Below are 12,754 nucleotides of genomic sequence, written 5' to 3' on the forward strand. Positions count from 1 at the left end.
AAGGAAAAAATCCAACTCAGACTTCAATGTTTTAATGTCAAATCATTGTGAATTGTTCTATTGTTGAGGCAAAAATAGTCAATATAGGCCCCTGTTCCACTGAAGATCTCTATGTGTTCACATCTAAAGAAGCCTCTAATTTTGGTTCATAATGAGTGCTTTTTGAAGTACCATCATAGTCATTATTACTGTTACACATTATTTATAAATCTGTAGTCAACTTTTTCATACATATATTGATAGTGTTTGTGTAATTTAACAACAGGTATGTTACCTCAAGATACAATATATTAGTTTACTTTTATAAATGTTTATTTCTATATAAATGGTTAATGTGATTGAGAAACAGTTTACTGTTTGAGATTACAAGAATACAAATAATGCTCGCCATACATTTTCACAATGTTTTTTGAATAAATATATTTGGTGCATTTGGTTGTTTATTGAGTGCAAAATGATCAAGTATAAAAGAATAAAATGAGCATGATATATTGTTTTAAAAAATGAAAAGAACAAGCCATATGCCATTATTGTTGTATTGGAAGAAGATTGTTATTCTAGAGTCACATTGCCCATGCAAAGTCTCCCATCTCTTTGAGTGTGGATCTCGGGATGTAAGGTCACTGTCAGTGCTGCCCAGAAACCAAACTCAGATGGCAAGATTTGCAAAGCAGCTTCCCCTCTAAAGGATAGCAGCCATGTTCATTTGGTTCAGGGGAAAGCTGGATAACACAGATCTGCAGAAAATGAAAAATACTTCCTTAGTGGGGATTCATTTGTGTTTGCATACTAGTAAACACTGTTTGCTTGCAGAATGCCTACCTCACACCTGTAGCAGTTCTCGTGGTACGAGTGTCCCAGGCATTCGACATTATAGCTGTCAGTACCATCTTCTTTTGGAATGATAAGCTGTTGGCAGGCGTTACACTTGGGAGCATACTTCCTTTAAAGACAACATTTAGAGGAAAAATGAGACTGAATGAGTTCTGCAACCCCGTGTTGTGGGTCTACAGTGACAATACATTAAGATGAATTGAAAGCGATTCACAGATTAGAACAAATAAAAAGCAATTTGTTTAAGTATTACGTTGAACGTCTTTCATGTTATACTTGCCAAAATCCTTAACGATCATACCTGTAATAGTCATGGAGGCAATAAACTTCTCCAACTTCTCCCTGAGCAAAAGCCTTATCCCCAATTTGCTGCTTACAGGTTGCACAGGTGAAACAAGAGAGGTGGTATGCCCGCTCCAGTGCACGGATCACATGGTCTGTGATGACCTCCCCACACGCCCAGCAAAGTTCCAGGCTCGCCTAAAACACCGGAATAAGTGGTCACTGGAATACATTTCAGTATTCAAAGACAACACCACATGTTTAACTCCTTGTCAATAAATCACTTATACCTCATGTGGGAATGGTGGTAATTCTTCAAACAATATAGTGTTAAACTTCTTTTATCCAGTTTCTCCCACATGGCATTAACATGTGGCTCCCGTTCAATTTTTGCAAATAATATAAACCGAATATTTAATTTCTTTACAACGAGCATCTTTGCTACCTTTCTTTTTTACACTTCAATCGGACTTGAATTCAATCAAACTACACCCTGCACTAAAAACACATGACATAGTGTTTTTACTGTCAAGGATGGATTTCAAGTCTCTGCAAGGTGAATCTCACGTTGTAGGTAAAGTAGATCAAACCAGTGGCTGAATGGAGGGTTTGGGAAAACCACAATAAATAAAAAAAACTCACAGAAGTCTTTGGAAAAAAGTTAGTTTTAACTCCATTTGAAGTGAATAAGAAAGCCAACACATTCCGACCGTCCTGTCGCGTCTGGCCTACCTGGTAGCAGTCGTCACACAGTGGGATGCCCGCCTTGTTGTAGTACTGTTTACCGGCCAGGGGAAGGTGACAGGATCGACACTGGAAACAACCGTCATGGTACGTCCTGTTTAAGGCCTCGATCACAGGTTCAGAAGGAGCCACAGGTTTCCGACAGAAGCCACACACCTCTGTATAGTAAAAAAACAGATCAAATCAATGCAGAGTACATTTACGTGTGTGTCTTGTATGGTTTACACAGTAAATGTGTCACTAGAGATTGTGTTACCTCTACTCTCCCTGCTCGTGTCTTGGCCATTTTTATGGATCCGGTGGGATTGTTCATCTTGCTTTAACCCACTAGATGGTGTGCTTGTTTCCACCTCAAATGTAAAGCACTTTGTTAATATATATATATAAATATACATTTTTGTTTGGCCTCACAAGATGAACCACACACTGACATTAATGGTTGATTTTGAACAAACAGTATTCAGGTTTGATACTCAATTCAATATATTGGAAGATTATGCCCATTGAAACATTTTTAACAACGTTGAAGGAAGGAAATCAATTCAAATCTAAAATAAAGATGAACGTTCAAAGCCTCTTTAAAAACATTTGAATAAAATATTTGTCGATTTTAGCAGATCACATGACCGCTGCACACCCAAATACAGTATCCACAAAAGTTTTAATAATTACTTTTGTTGAAAAGTGGGATCAAATTAAGCGACAGTGGAGGACACGAACATTTGAGGGATGAAACTGCGACTGAAGTCTGCGTACCTCTTTGTCGTAAACTGGCGGCCGTCTTTGGGTCAGGGGGGGGGAGAGAGGCTTCTGGGCCGGAGGAGGTGGTGGAAGAGCTGATTCTTTAGAGAGCAATGTTCCCTGAGATGAAGACTGTGCAGCAGCAGCAGCAGGAGGAGGAGGAAGAGGAGCAGAGAAGACATCTGTTTGACAAAAAAAATAAAAAATACTTGAATCACATGTTTTCAGATTTACAGTATAACCCCCCCCCCCCCCGCGCTTGTAAACAAACAATGATTTGTAAAAGGGGTGGTGTTCTCTTTTAGACCGAGTCCGAGATCTTGTAAGCACTTATTTGTGGTTTGGGAATCCCTCACATACCCCAAACAACGATTCAAAAACATGGCACCCGGGACATCAGTACCGTACAGGCTCATTTTCTGCTGCTGTGTCTTGTCCAGTTTGCACTAAATCCCAGATGAAACATTGTTTTTTTTGTCACGAGTATACCTTCAGCGCCTCTGTCGTCTCCTTGCAGCTTTCCTCTGCTGGGTCCGGTCTGGGCAGGTTTGGGTCTCCGAGAGTCTGACGTTCTGGCCGCGGCCCCCGTACAGACGGGTGGGTCTCTGCTGTCTCCCCTGCCGTAACCCTCGGCCTGCTGGTGGTCCTCCCCCTTGGGTCTGACGGCGTGGGGGCCACTGGGGCTAACTCGCACAGCAGTGTGCGGCTGGTCTCTGACGGCACCACCGTGAGCCTGGAGGACGGGCTGCTGTGTCACTGTGGCTCGATGAGGGGCAGCCAGAGTGATGAAGACTGAGGACACCACCCTTTTTGGTAGAGCTGCTGATGCCATGGCTTTATGAATCCCACATGCAACCTATAAGGAAGACAAAAAAGTGATTATCTGCACATTCAATGTTTTATAGTTCTTTAGAACACAATCCACAGCACTCAACTCCATTTGAGGGTTGAGCAACTGTGTAAAGATAAGACATGATGTGATTCAAACTGAGACATGTCAATAGTGTAGAATGTAAGTGTGCACACCCACAAGCTTGACTTTTTTCACAAGTCAAGCTTGTGGGTGTGTTCACTATCACTTTATAAGGGTAAATTCACACACTCACAGCTCTCATTACCTTTAATGAATGGCTTTAGGGGCAGAAAGCCCCAATTTGAATCATTTGTTAACTTTAAACCCAGTGAATGTGTCTGTGAGCTGCCATTACATACCTGTGAGAAAATGTGGTTTGAAGACAGCTCAGTCTTTTGCTCTTTCTGCCGTCCTGCGCCGTATCTCAAAACTTCTGCTGTGTTTTCCTTACTGTAAGCTGCCACTGAGAGAAGGCTTTGCTCAGCTAGAGAGGGCGATTATCGGCAGAAGGCCACTCCTTTTCCTTTAGCGCCTTCCTCCCGGACTCTCTCCTCAGTCGACTCCTCCTCCTTCTCAAGCTGACTGACAATACCACCTTCCTCCCAACCGTAAAAGGTGAAGAGTTAATCTCGGGAAAAGTGCAGTAAAAAAAACATGACACATGCATCCACTATGAAAACCTGGCAGGCATTCACCCACACACAAACAAGAGGGCATGCATGCACATAGACACACAACCAAAGCCGTGCAAGTCAGTTGGGAAAACTAATCCAAAGCAAACCTTTAACTATAATATTGTGAGATCTTTTTCCATAAATAGACTCATTTAGACCTCCCCCTCCTTCATGTTTTTGAATGCCTAGCAGGATGTGACTGTACCTGCCTTTTTTCCAGCAACTATCTCAAACTGTCCTCTTTTCCTCTCCCATGCAGCTCTGCCTCATTGTTCAGTCAGCTTTATTTTCCCTACCTCCCTCATTGAGTCTGCCTCCTTTTTTCTCTCCCTCTTTAAGACCCTTCCCTTCCCCCACTACATTATATCACTTTAGCCTTGACTCACTATCAGTGTCTCCTAGCATTGCTTCCATTTGTGCCCCTCTGACGTCTGATAGCATGTGCTGGACTTCAGGCTCTGCTGATGGAGCTTCTATGGTTGAAAGCAGCCATAAAGGAGCTGCAGCATTACGGTGCAATGAATCAGGGCATTGTGCAAGCGGAGATACTGGTGTATTAGGAGAAGGGGGAGGGGGTGAATGTGTGTGTGTGTGTGGGGGGGGGGGGGGGGGGGGGCAGTGTCTGTGAGTGCCATGAACAAGCTGCTTTGTTATGTTTTGTGCTCTCCACCGGAGTGAGTCCAAGGCCATATCAGGTCTGCTGATCAGCAAATATTGCGTTTAGTTTTCCGTAGCCAACCTTTGAAAGGTCCCCTCCCCTCCTTTGTGGGGCTGAAAAAACAGACAACACACAGAGAGAGAAACTAGGTGCTGAATGTGTCTGGGGGAGAGAGGGTTAACAGGAGACGGGATGAGGAGAGAGTGATGGGGGTCTCTGTTGTTCCAGCTCTGTGCAGAGGAATGCTGCAGTGATGTCACGGTTGCAGGAGGGAGCATGCTGGCCGATGACACAATCCCCGGACTGCCATGCTCCGCCCCCCCCAACAGCCTAAATCCTCATTAAACCCTGTGAACCTCTTCACTGGGTCTACAACATGTCTTTTTAAATCACTCCTCAACATCAACATGTATTTTCTATGTTCAAACCCTCAGTTTTTATCTACCTGGATGAGCGGGACAACTTTTAAAATAGAAAAAAAGGGAAAAAAAACTGAAATAAACCCTGACAATTCTATGTTCACAAAAACTGTGATAAAACTATTGTAAGAGAGAAATTGTGTTACTTTACCAAACTAGTGGGAGTGGGAGTAAGATAACTGTGAGAGACGGAAGCCAAAGCATTCTGACTTTACTTTAGGGTGCAGCTTCAAAACCGCCAGATCCTACACTTCCCACAATGCAGCTGGAAATGTTTCATTAGACCACACTTCTTTAAAACGTCACACCTCCTGTTAATCATGTAGGCTTTCTGTTGAAAAAATAAATCTCACAAGCACAAGCGGAGATGACATCGCTGACTGATCTTTTTCCCAAAAACCTCATAAAGCTCCCATCAAAGTTACAGGAAACATATCATTTATAATCATGCGTTAGTTAACTGATTTCCATTATGAAATTCTCTATGCTGCTCACTTTTATGCTATTAATTAATGATTTATGGGTTTTATTTTGGAGGGAAGTATTTATCTTGGCGTGGTATGATTGTGCTCTGTTGTAGATTAAAAAAAGACATCAGCATTACTGAGCAGCTCGACAATGCGTTTCCATGTAAGTCTTCAAGTTAATACTGGAAATAAAAACAGCAGCTTCTTTACGGTGTAACATTACAAACACCTCATTCCGTTTCTTATTTTAAAACAAGTCTCAAGAATAGTCAAGTCCAGAATTCATCTGAAGCGTGGCGACAAAGATCCTTTTATTATTCTTAAAGGTATTGGGATCTCTTGACATATGAGGTAGTTTCTGATATTTGAGGTAGATTATCGATCTGATGATCTGTTCATCGCGTTCCTTTGCTTTGTTACTGGAGCTCCTCTCATGTCTTCTTCTCCCTAACAGTGAAACATGACAGTTAAATGAAATCTTCATATTTCTATACAGCTGTACAATGAATCCAGAATCGCAAGAAAAAGGACATTTTGAATATATGTTTGAAATCACTGAGTGGAAAACCTGTAACGCAGCTTTCAGCAGGTCCTGAGAAGGCAGTAGGCACACTGCTTCACCCAGGAAACTGAAGAGGACGTGGAGGACGTCGGACCAGTGGCCTACTGTCAACATGAGCACCAGTAAGGCTCCAAGTCTCAGCACCACAGTGTGCAGCAGGGCCTCAGCGCCAGTCTGCCGCTGCTGATCCGCTGCAAAAAATGAAAAAAACTAAACGTTACACACAAAATCGTTTTCTGCGTTGTGCTTTTCTTATCATTTGTATTGTTTGCCCCATGTGTCCTGTCCTGCGTTTCATGGCCTCATTTTATATTCATTTTTTTATGAATATATATATATGTCCTATATCTTTAATTTATATTTGTCTGCTTACACTATTTACCTGAGGTAAAGTGTGATAAAGTTATTAACGTTTGTCTCACTTGAAGTCCTTCTAAAACACCATCTCCGTTGCCTGCCTAGTTGGCCCTTCATCACCTTGAATGTAGACAACCAACATGGTGTAGCAGAGTGTCAACGGAGTCCAAAACTTTAGGGCATCTTTCTGGGACAGGAAGTGGTCATGAACCGTAGAGGTGGAGGCCACACTCGCTATTGCAAAGGCAAAGACCACCGCTCTTTGAACTGAAGCCAATAAGGTGTGTCCAGAGGCCAGGAGGGTGCTGCACTTCCCACAATAACCCGCTCTGCTGTGTAGTGGGTAGAGTGTGGCCACGTGGCTCCATAAACTGTGGCAGGCACTGGCCAGAGCCCAGCTGAGAGCGGCTGCCAGAAACAAGCTGAGGGAGCTGTGTGGAGCCCCCTGATGGAGGAAGTGCAGGGTACAGGTGAGGGCGCATCCCAGGGAGAACTGGCACTGGGTCAGGAGCAGGTCTAGTCCTCTGTATCTGGCATCCTTAGACCACATCGATGAGAAGAGCGCGGGGAAAAATGAACTCACGTCAGTGTAGAAATGTCGATATGTCAAACACGAGGATAAACAGCGATAGTGCACCTGCATGAAATCAATGCGTTTCCCTTCTGCCGTGTTAATGTGTTTGAGGGCTCACCAGGCCTGCTGATGCCCATGCAGAAATGGCTCTGAGAGAAAACTCCAGGACTATTAGAGAGGAGACCCTCGAGCCCACCAGAGACAGGAGGACCGTCAGGAACCAGAACTGAAGAACTTTTATCCAGTTCCCTCTCAGAAGATTGCCAAGTGAGAATAAACTTGGTTTGCTTTCAGTTTTAGTCTCAGAATCACTGTGCAGAGGGGAAAATCCGACAATGAAAGCACTGCCCTTAAATTATTATTATTACAACTGCGCCTCTTTTAATGGAATAAACTCACCTGCATTTTTCAATAAAGTTGTAAACTCTTATCAAATTGCACAGCACTGATATTCCACACGCACCCACGAGCCCTTTGAAACATAGAAAAACAAAAAAGAAACTACTATAGATTGTTTGCTATTGTCATGAATAAAAAAATCATGTAGTCAACTCACCTCGGAAAAAACTGTCTATTGAGTTTGAATCGATAGATTTCCATTCAAAAGTTCCCCAGATCCAGAAGAAGGAAAAGAACATGTTCGTTTTTTCAGGTAATATCACAACAAGGACACGGAAAAATGCGATGATCTCTTGCTCATGCTCCCTCAATCTAAGGAGCTGATTAGAAGCTAAAGGGCAGTTAAAATTGAATTTTTGTAAACCCAACCGTTGCCTTTTGGTCGGAGTGGGCTTTGTGTTTCAGGTCCAAGGGTCGATTGGGATAAGAGTGGTTGGCAGTCTTATCACCTCCCAAAGAATGAAGACGCTTCTCTAAAACAGAGCAATCCAGCACCTTATAAAGGGCTTGAAATGAAATAGATTAGATCTTAGATATCATGCATATCAAATAACACTTGTGTCCAAGAAAATACAAAACCATATAAAAAAATCTTTATTATTATTATTATTGTTGTTATCATCATCATCATCATCATCAATTGCTGTTTAAAGGCTTGAAGCACCATTAGGGTTACATTTCTGTAGATAAAACCTCAAATCAAAATGGGAATAAAAACAATCCCAAATGACTTTTTCTTTTACATTTAACATACAAGGCATCTAGAATGATGTATTAAACTGTGACAGCAGCCATACTGGGCTCTGAACAACACAGAGCTTATGTTTGATAATACGCCTTTTTCTTCATCTCATCGGGACTCCATCGACGTACCTGCAAGCACACGGGTCTCACTTCCGCTTCGCTGCAGAAAAAGCCCGAAAACCATCGTTTGAGGAACTAAAGAGACATCATCCCTTTGAACAGCATATATGGAAATTCAATAGTAACTCCAGAAAATGTTTGTGCAACCTTTAAGTGATTCTCACTTAAAGCAACAGTTCAACATTTTGGGAAATATGCTTATTTTACTGTCTACAGGAAAGTGAAAAGGCACCTTTATCTAAATCTCAAAAATTAGCTTTATTTGATGTCCAGATTCCAGTCAATCATTGGGAGGTAATCTGCTTCCTTAGCTCCGGTTGTGCTTTACGCTCTGTTGCCTCATCAGATCCCAGAACAGCATGCTGAGCATTGTGTGTGGGGCCAAGCGCAGGAAGACAGGGCCCATGCCTTTGTAAAGCCCCAGCAGGCCCTCGGATCGGCACACCTTCAGCATACAGTCTGAAAATCCCCGATACAGACGGCCCTAAAAAAGGCAAAGAAGGAAACAAGTAACATTTGATCAATGACTTCTGCCATTATTATTTAAAAGCAACGACTGCTGTGATGAAAAGAAGTCACTCACCCTGCGAAACTCGTCCACGGGCTGATTGTAGAGCCGCGTGCTGATGACGTCGAACGGGGTCATGCTGATCGCCACGGCGACTCCACTGATCGTGGCTGCTATCAAAGCTATGAGCCAGCTGTTTGGAGTGAACCACTGGAGGGGGAAGCGAATGAAGTCATTACGAACCGAGCTTTTGACATTTGGCCCACAGCGTGACACCAACTGTTCGTGTATGAATGTGCTGTGAAGACGTCAGCTGTTTATCACGTATACCTGGGTATGTGACACCCATCCCTTGGCCGATGTGAAGGTTGCCAGTTGAGCAGCTGATCCCACCATGACTCGAGGCACGGCCCCGTTCACTCCCCTCCAAAGGCCAATTACACCGTCTCTTCTATAGATGGTACCAAAGGCATCAAAGACTCCCTGGAATTAAGGGAAACAAAAGGCATTGGTGGGTTGGAAGTAGAAGAAAAAAGCATCTACCACGTGGTGGTAGTTAATAGTTATGGAAATGTGTTGATGATGAACTGAAAATCTTACATATTACTTCATACCGGTTCATACCCTAATTTAACACTGAGTGGCATCAGTACAAACTTTTAACACCAAAATGTGATATTCATCAATTGTGGAATGTAATCAAATTGAATCAAGTGGAGTGTTTCCACACCCATACAATCCTGAAACAAGGTCCAATCAGATAGTGACTGAAAGCGCTGTGGTCGGACTGTGGGGGTGAAAGTACTTTCAGATATCGCTCCAAAAGAGAAGACCGCCTAAATAAATATTTCTGTAATTACTTAAAATGTCTCAGCAGTGTCAAATAAAAAATACAGAAGAATAGAACAATTCATTTTGCATTACTTTTGATACATTAAGTACATTCTGTCAAGACATACATACTTTACCCTAAACTTTGAATGAATGTCTTTTATTAAAGTATGTATATAATCACTGAGATCCCACATAAAACAACAGCGTCTTATTTCGAACCTGTCGGCCTTACCAGGTGGTTATGCTGGTGGCCCACAGCTATGGCTTCCACAGTCTGAGCCTGCAGGTGGGTCTTCACCTATGAAGGAGGCACACAAGGTAGTAACGGGTTTTCAGACTGAACTCGATACTGTGCCAAAAATCAGCCCGGACAAACCAGACTTGTTGTAACTAAGTTGGCTGATGTCTGAGTCAGATCCCTAGAATGAGTTATGCAACAGGTACAGGTCACTCTACCAACGCTCAGCGAGTGCGCGTCACACACAACACGCACCTGTCTTTACAAATTCCTCAGTGATTCATTCGCACCGAGCCCTAAAGATCAAACAGCAGTCACGGCAAGCACAAGACCAAGATGTCTCCCTCCCACTTGATCCCATGAACAGTGAAATAACCTTCAGGTAACCTTCCTTTCCTTCACTCACTGCCAACAGCGAGGGACCAGAAGGAACTCTATATTTTGGCAGTGGGTTGAAGCAAAGTGCGTGATTATATTTAGAGAAAGAGACAAACGTGTTGTAAAGCGATATTCTCTTTCCATGACGGCGCACGGCGTTCGAGGTGGTTTTGTATGACAGCTGAAGCAGGAGCACTGGTCCCCCGGTATGAGAACATTCACATCTTGCGCTGTAAAGTCCGGTTGAGATCATATTGTTTGAGTTGAGGAAGTAGATTAGACACCATCTGGGAGTAACCACGCACACCCCAGTAATGTCACTTGCCAAACCAGTCCTTGTACTAGATTTAAACATAGATGTCAGACAGAAGATTTGCAATGTCATGTTTGCATGCAAGTTTTCTAATATCCGTTCTTTTGTTTCATTAAAAATTGTCATGCCCCTCATTTATTTCACACAGTTGGGAGGTTCAAACGTCCTCTAGTGGTATTACCCTTGATGATACCTTTTATCTATATTTGATACGGAGTACTGATCTACTTATTGTACGTTATAGTAGTTATCGACCGTCTTCTTACGTCAAACAGAAGTTGTTTCAGTGTTCATGTGGTGAGTGAGTGAGTGAGTGAGTGAATGTTCAGTGTATAGATGCACCTTATATCGTATCTCCAGTAATGGCCGATATGAACTATGAACACTTCTGGTTTTACAATGTCGCACAAGCGGGCTTAGTCTGTGAATCAACAACACGATCCAATGTTACAAGATGACATATGTAATGTGTTTTACGCACATTTAGACCCACCAGGTGCAAACATGTTCTGACTTCCGGTGCTACTTTGGGAACAATGGATGGTTTATTCAGTTGTGGTTAATTGCATAAAAAACTTTTTTGAACTTTTTGATGAACATGATTGTGAGATTGAGTCATTCTTGGTTGGATGAAACACTCTGGTTTCAGTGTCCTTTGATCCCAGTTTTTGACCTTATCAGGAACTCTTAAGTCTCACACACACACACACACACACACACACACACACACACACACACACACACACACACACACAACATTTGGGAGATTTTTATAAGAAAAGCAGGTAACTATCATTTTTATTGTTTTGACTGGTATCTTTTGGACATTTCTTTGTTATTTACAGTAACTGGCCACAGTTACACAATCATTTGAACTACAAATAGCTTATAACACTGAAAAGAAAACCCAAAGAGCTGATCAACAATCAATTTCAGTCCAGCATTTTTTTAAGTCTGAAGAGGGAAAACATCATTGCTGCTCACAACTCATGGGCCCTTTGACGGGAGGACAAAAGCAACCAAACAAATAGCAACGGGGAGCCCTCTGCAATCGACGAGACAATAAAAGCAGATGCTTAAGTAAACTTACCAGGTATGCAGGAGAGGCGATGAAGGCCCCCACCGCTCCGGCCCCAGCTCCTGACAGCAGACTGCCCCCGTGGAACGAGGTGATGCCCAGAGCTTCACAGTAGGAGTAGGAGCCCAGCCTCACACCGTTCATCACCCCCTGGTACATCAGGCCCACGGAGAGGCCCTTCTGCAGGCCCCGGAACCCGTCGGTGCGGCCCACCACCCACAGTGCCTGCAGGACCCCCCGGTAGTGTCTCTGGTAGGACCCCCGTGCACGCAGCTCTCCCTGAAGCTGCAGACGGGTCTTTACCACCTCCAGGGGATTGGTGAACACGCAGGCGACGCAGCAGGCCAGAGCGCCCAGGGCAAAGTCCAGAGGGGGCCAGACGGCCGGGGGGGGCGTCGAGGGTCCCAGGACGCCGCGGGGCACAGCGGACACGTCGGACACCATCCCGCGGGAATGCTGGCCACCAAACACAAGCTCTTCTGGAGGAGTTTCCAGCAGCCGAGTACTAGTCATCGCTGGGGAGTGTGTGTGTGTGTGTGTTGTCAGTTCCTGTAATCACTGGTCCAGCTTTTGTCAGTTGGGGGAACAGAGAGAGTTTGTTGCACTTGGTGCAAAACAATGATCAGGAGCAAGTTCTATAGGCTTTTGTGAGAACTCATTTTAGATGTTTTTTTGCATGATTCTCCTGTGACACCGACCACAGGTCAATGTGCATGATAAGTGTCCTTTTGCAGAGACTTTCTCAAAGAGCTTCCTTATCCGTCTGCACCATCTGCAAGAGAATGTATCCATGTAAACAATACATTAATTATGAGGTTCAGGTACATTACATAAGGCTTACAGCTGAGGGCAGAGTGCTTGTGTGTCATGAGGAAGACTGTTGTAATTGAAACCTTTAGCTCACATGACATATTTAAAAAACTTGAAACCTGATAAAACAGAGAATCTTTAAAAGCAGACAATCGCACACACAGGAT

The 12,754-nt window shown here is 43.4% G+C and overlaps 3 protein-coding genes across 3 annotated transcripts; all 3 read right to left on the reverse strand.

The window, feature by feature from the left end:
* Positions 1 to 16: 16 nt before the first annotated feature.
* Positions 17 to 4,685, reverse strand: fblim1 (filamin binding LIM protein 1). Its single transcript, XM_037448269.2, has 8 exons — positions 3,814 to 4,685; positions 3,091 to 3,457; positions 2,617 to 2,783; positions 2,117 to 2,210; positions 1,849 to 2,018; positions 1,136 to 1,314; positions 823 to 943; positions 17 to 737 (listed from the first exon to the last, which is right to left on the reverse strand). The coding sequence occupies exons 2-8, from the start codon at positions 3,431 to 3,433 to the stop codon at positions 627 to 629; spliced, it is 1,185 nt and encodes a 394-aa protein (XP_037304166.2). The 5' UTR covers positions 3,434 to 3,457; positions 3,814 to 4,685; the 3' UTR covers positions 17 to 626.
* Positions 4,686 to 4,749: 64 nt separating this feature from the next.
* Positions 4,750 to 7,975, reverse strand: LOC119194149 (transmembrane protein 82-like). The gene is made up of 6 exons (XM_037448268.2): positions 7,722 to 7,975; positions 7,565 to 7,637; positions 7,284 to 7,476; positions 6,712 to 7,129; positions 6,241 to 6,425; positions 4,750 to 6,119 (listed from the first exon to the last, which is right to left on the reverse strand). Exons 1-6 carry the CDS (start codon positions 7,801 to 7,803, stop codon positions 6,048 to 6,050), a joined length of 1,023 nt encoding a protein of 340 aa, XP_037304165.2. The 5' UTR covers positions 7,804 to 7,975; the 3' UTR covers positions 4,750 to 6,047.
* A 181-nt stretch (positions 7,976 to 8,156) lies between these two features.
* slc25a34 (solute carrier family 25 member 34) lies at positions 8,157 to 12,549 on the reverse strand. The gene is made up of 5 exons (XM_062564108.1): positions 11,790 to 12,549; positions 10,003 to 10,068; positions 9,267 to 9,419; positions 9,012 to 9,146; positions 8,157 to 8,912 (listed from the first exon to the last, which is right to left on the reverse strand). Exons 1-5 carry the CDS (start codon positions 12,288 to 12,290, stop codon positions 8,736 to 8,738), a joined length of 1,032 nt encoding a protein of 343 aa, XP_062420092.1. The 5' UTR covers positions 12,291 to 12,549; the 3' UTR covers positions 8,157 to 8,735.
* Positions 12,550 to 12,754: the final 205 nt, after the last annotated feature.

This window comes from Pungitius pungitius, chromosome 8 (assembly GCF_949316345.1).
Source record: "Pungitius pungitius chromosome 8, fPunPun2.1, whole genome shotgun sequence".
Taxonomy (NCBI): Eukaryota; Metazoa; Chordata; class Actinopteri; order Perciformes; family Gasterosteidae; genus Pungitius; species Pungitius pungitius.

Bases quoted from the DNA above. Each gene is read 5' to 3' on its own strand.
- slc25a34 (XM_062564108.1), bottom strand. From the start codon at position 12,290: ATGACTAGTACTCGGCTGCTGGAAACTCCTCCAGAAGAGCTTGTGTTT. The intron at 9,420-10,002 runs GTAAGGCCGACA...CCTTAATTCCAG, and splicing joins GCCACCAGCATAACCACCTG to GGAGTCTTTGATGCCTTTGG. The intron at 9,147-9,266 runs GTATACGTGATA...TTCCCCCTCCAG, and splicing joins GATGGGTGTCACATACCCAG to TGGTTCACTCCAAACAGCTG.
- LOC119194149 (XM_037448268.2), bottom strand. From the start codon at position 7,803: ATGTTCTTTTCCTTCTTCTGGATCTGGGGAACTTTTGAATGGAAATCT. The intron at 6,426-6,711 runs GTGATGAAGGGC...CATTTTTTGCAG, and splicing joins GTTGGTTGTCTACATTCAAG to CGGATCAGCAGCGGCAGACT. The intron at 6,120-6,240 runs GTTTTCCACTCA...TTTCACTGTTAG, and splicing joins TGCTGAAAGCTGCGTTACAG to GGAGAAGAAGACATGAGAGG.
- fblim1 (XM_037448269.2), bottom strand. From the start codon at position 3,433: ATGGCATCAGCAGCTCTACCAAAAAGGGTGGTGTCCTCAGTCTTCATC. The intron at 2,211-2,616 runs GTACGCAGACTT...TTTACATTTGAG, and splicing joins CGCCAGTTTACGACAAAGAG to GTGGAAACAAGCACACCATC. The intron at 738-822 runs GTAGGCATTCTG...CATTTTCTGCAG, and splicing joins AGAACTGCTACAGGTGTGAG to ATCTGTGTTATCCAGCTTTC.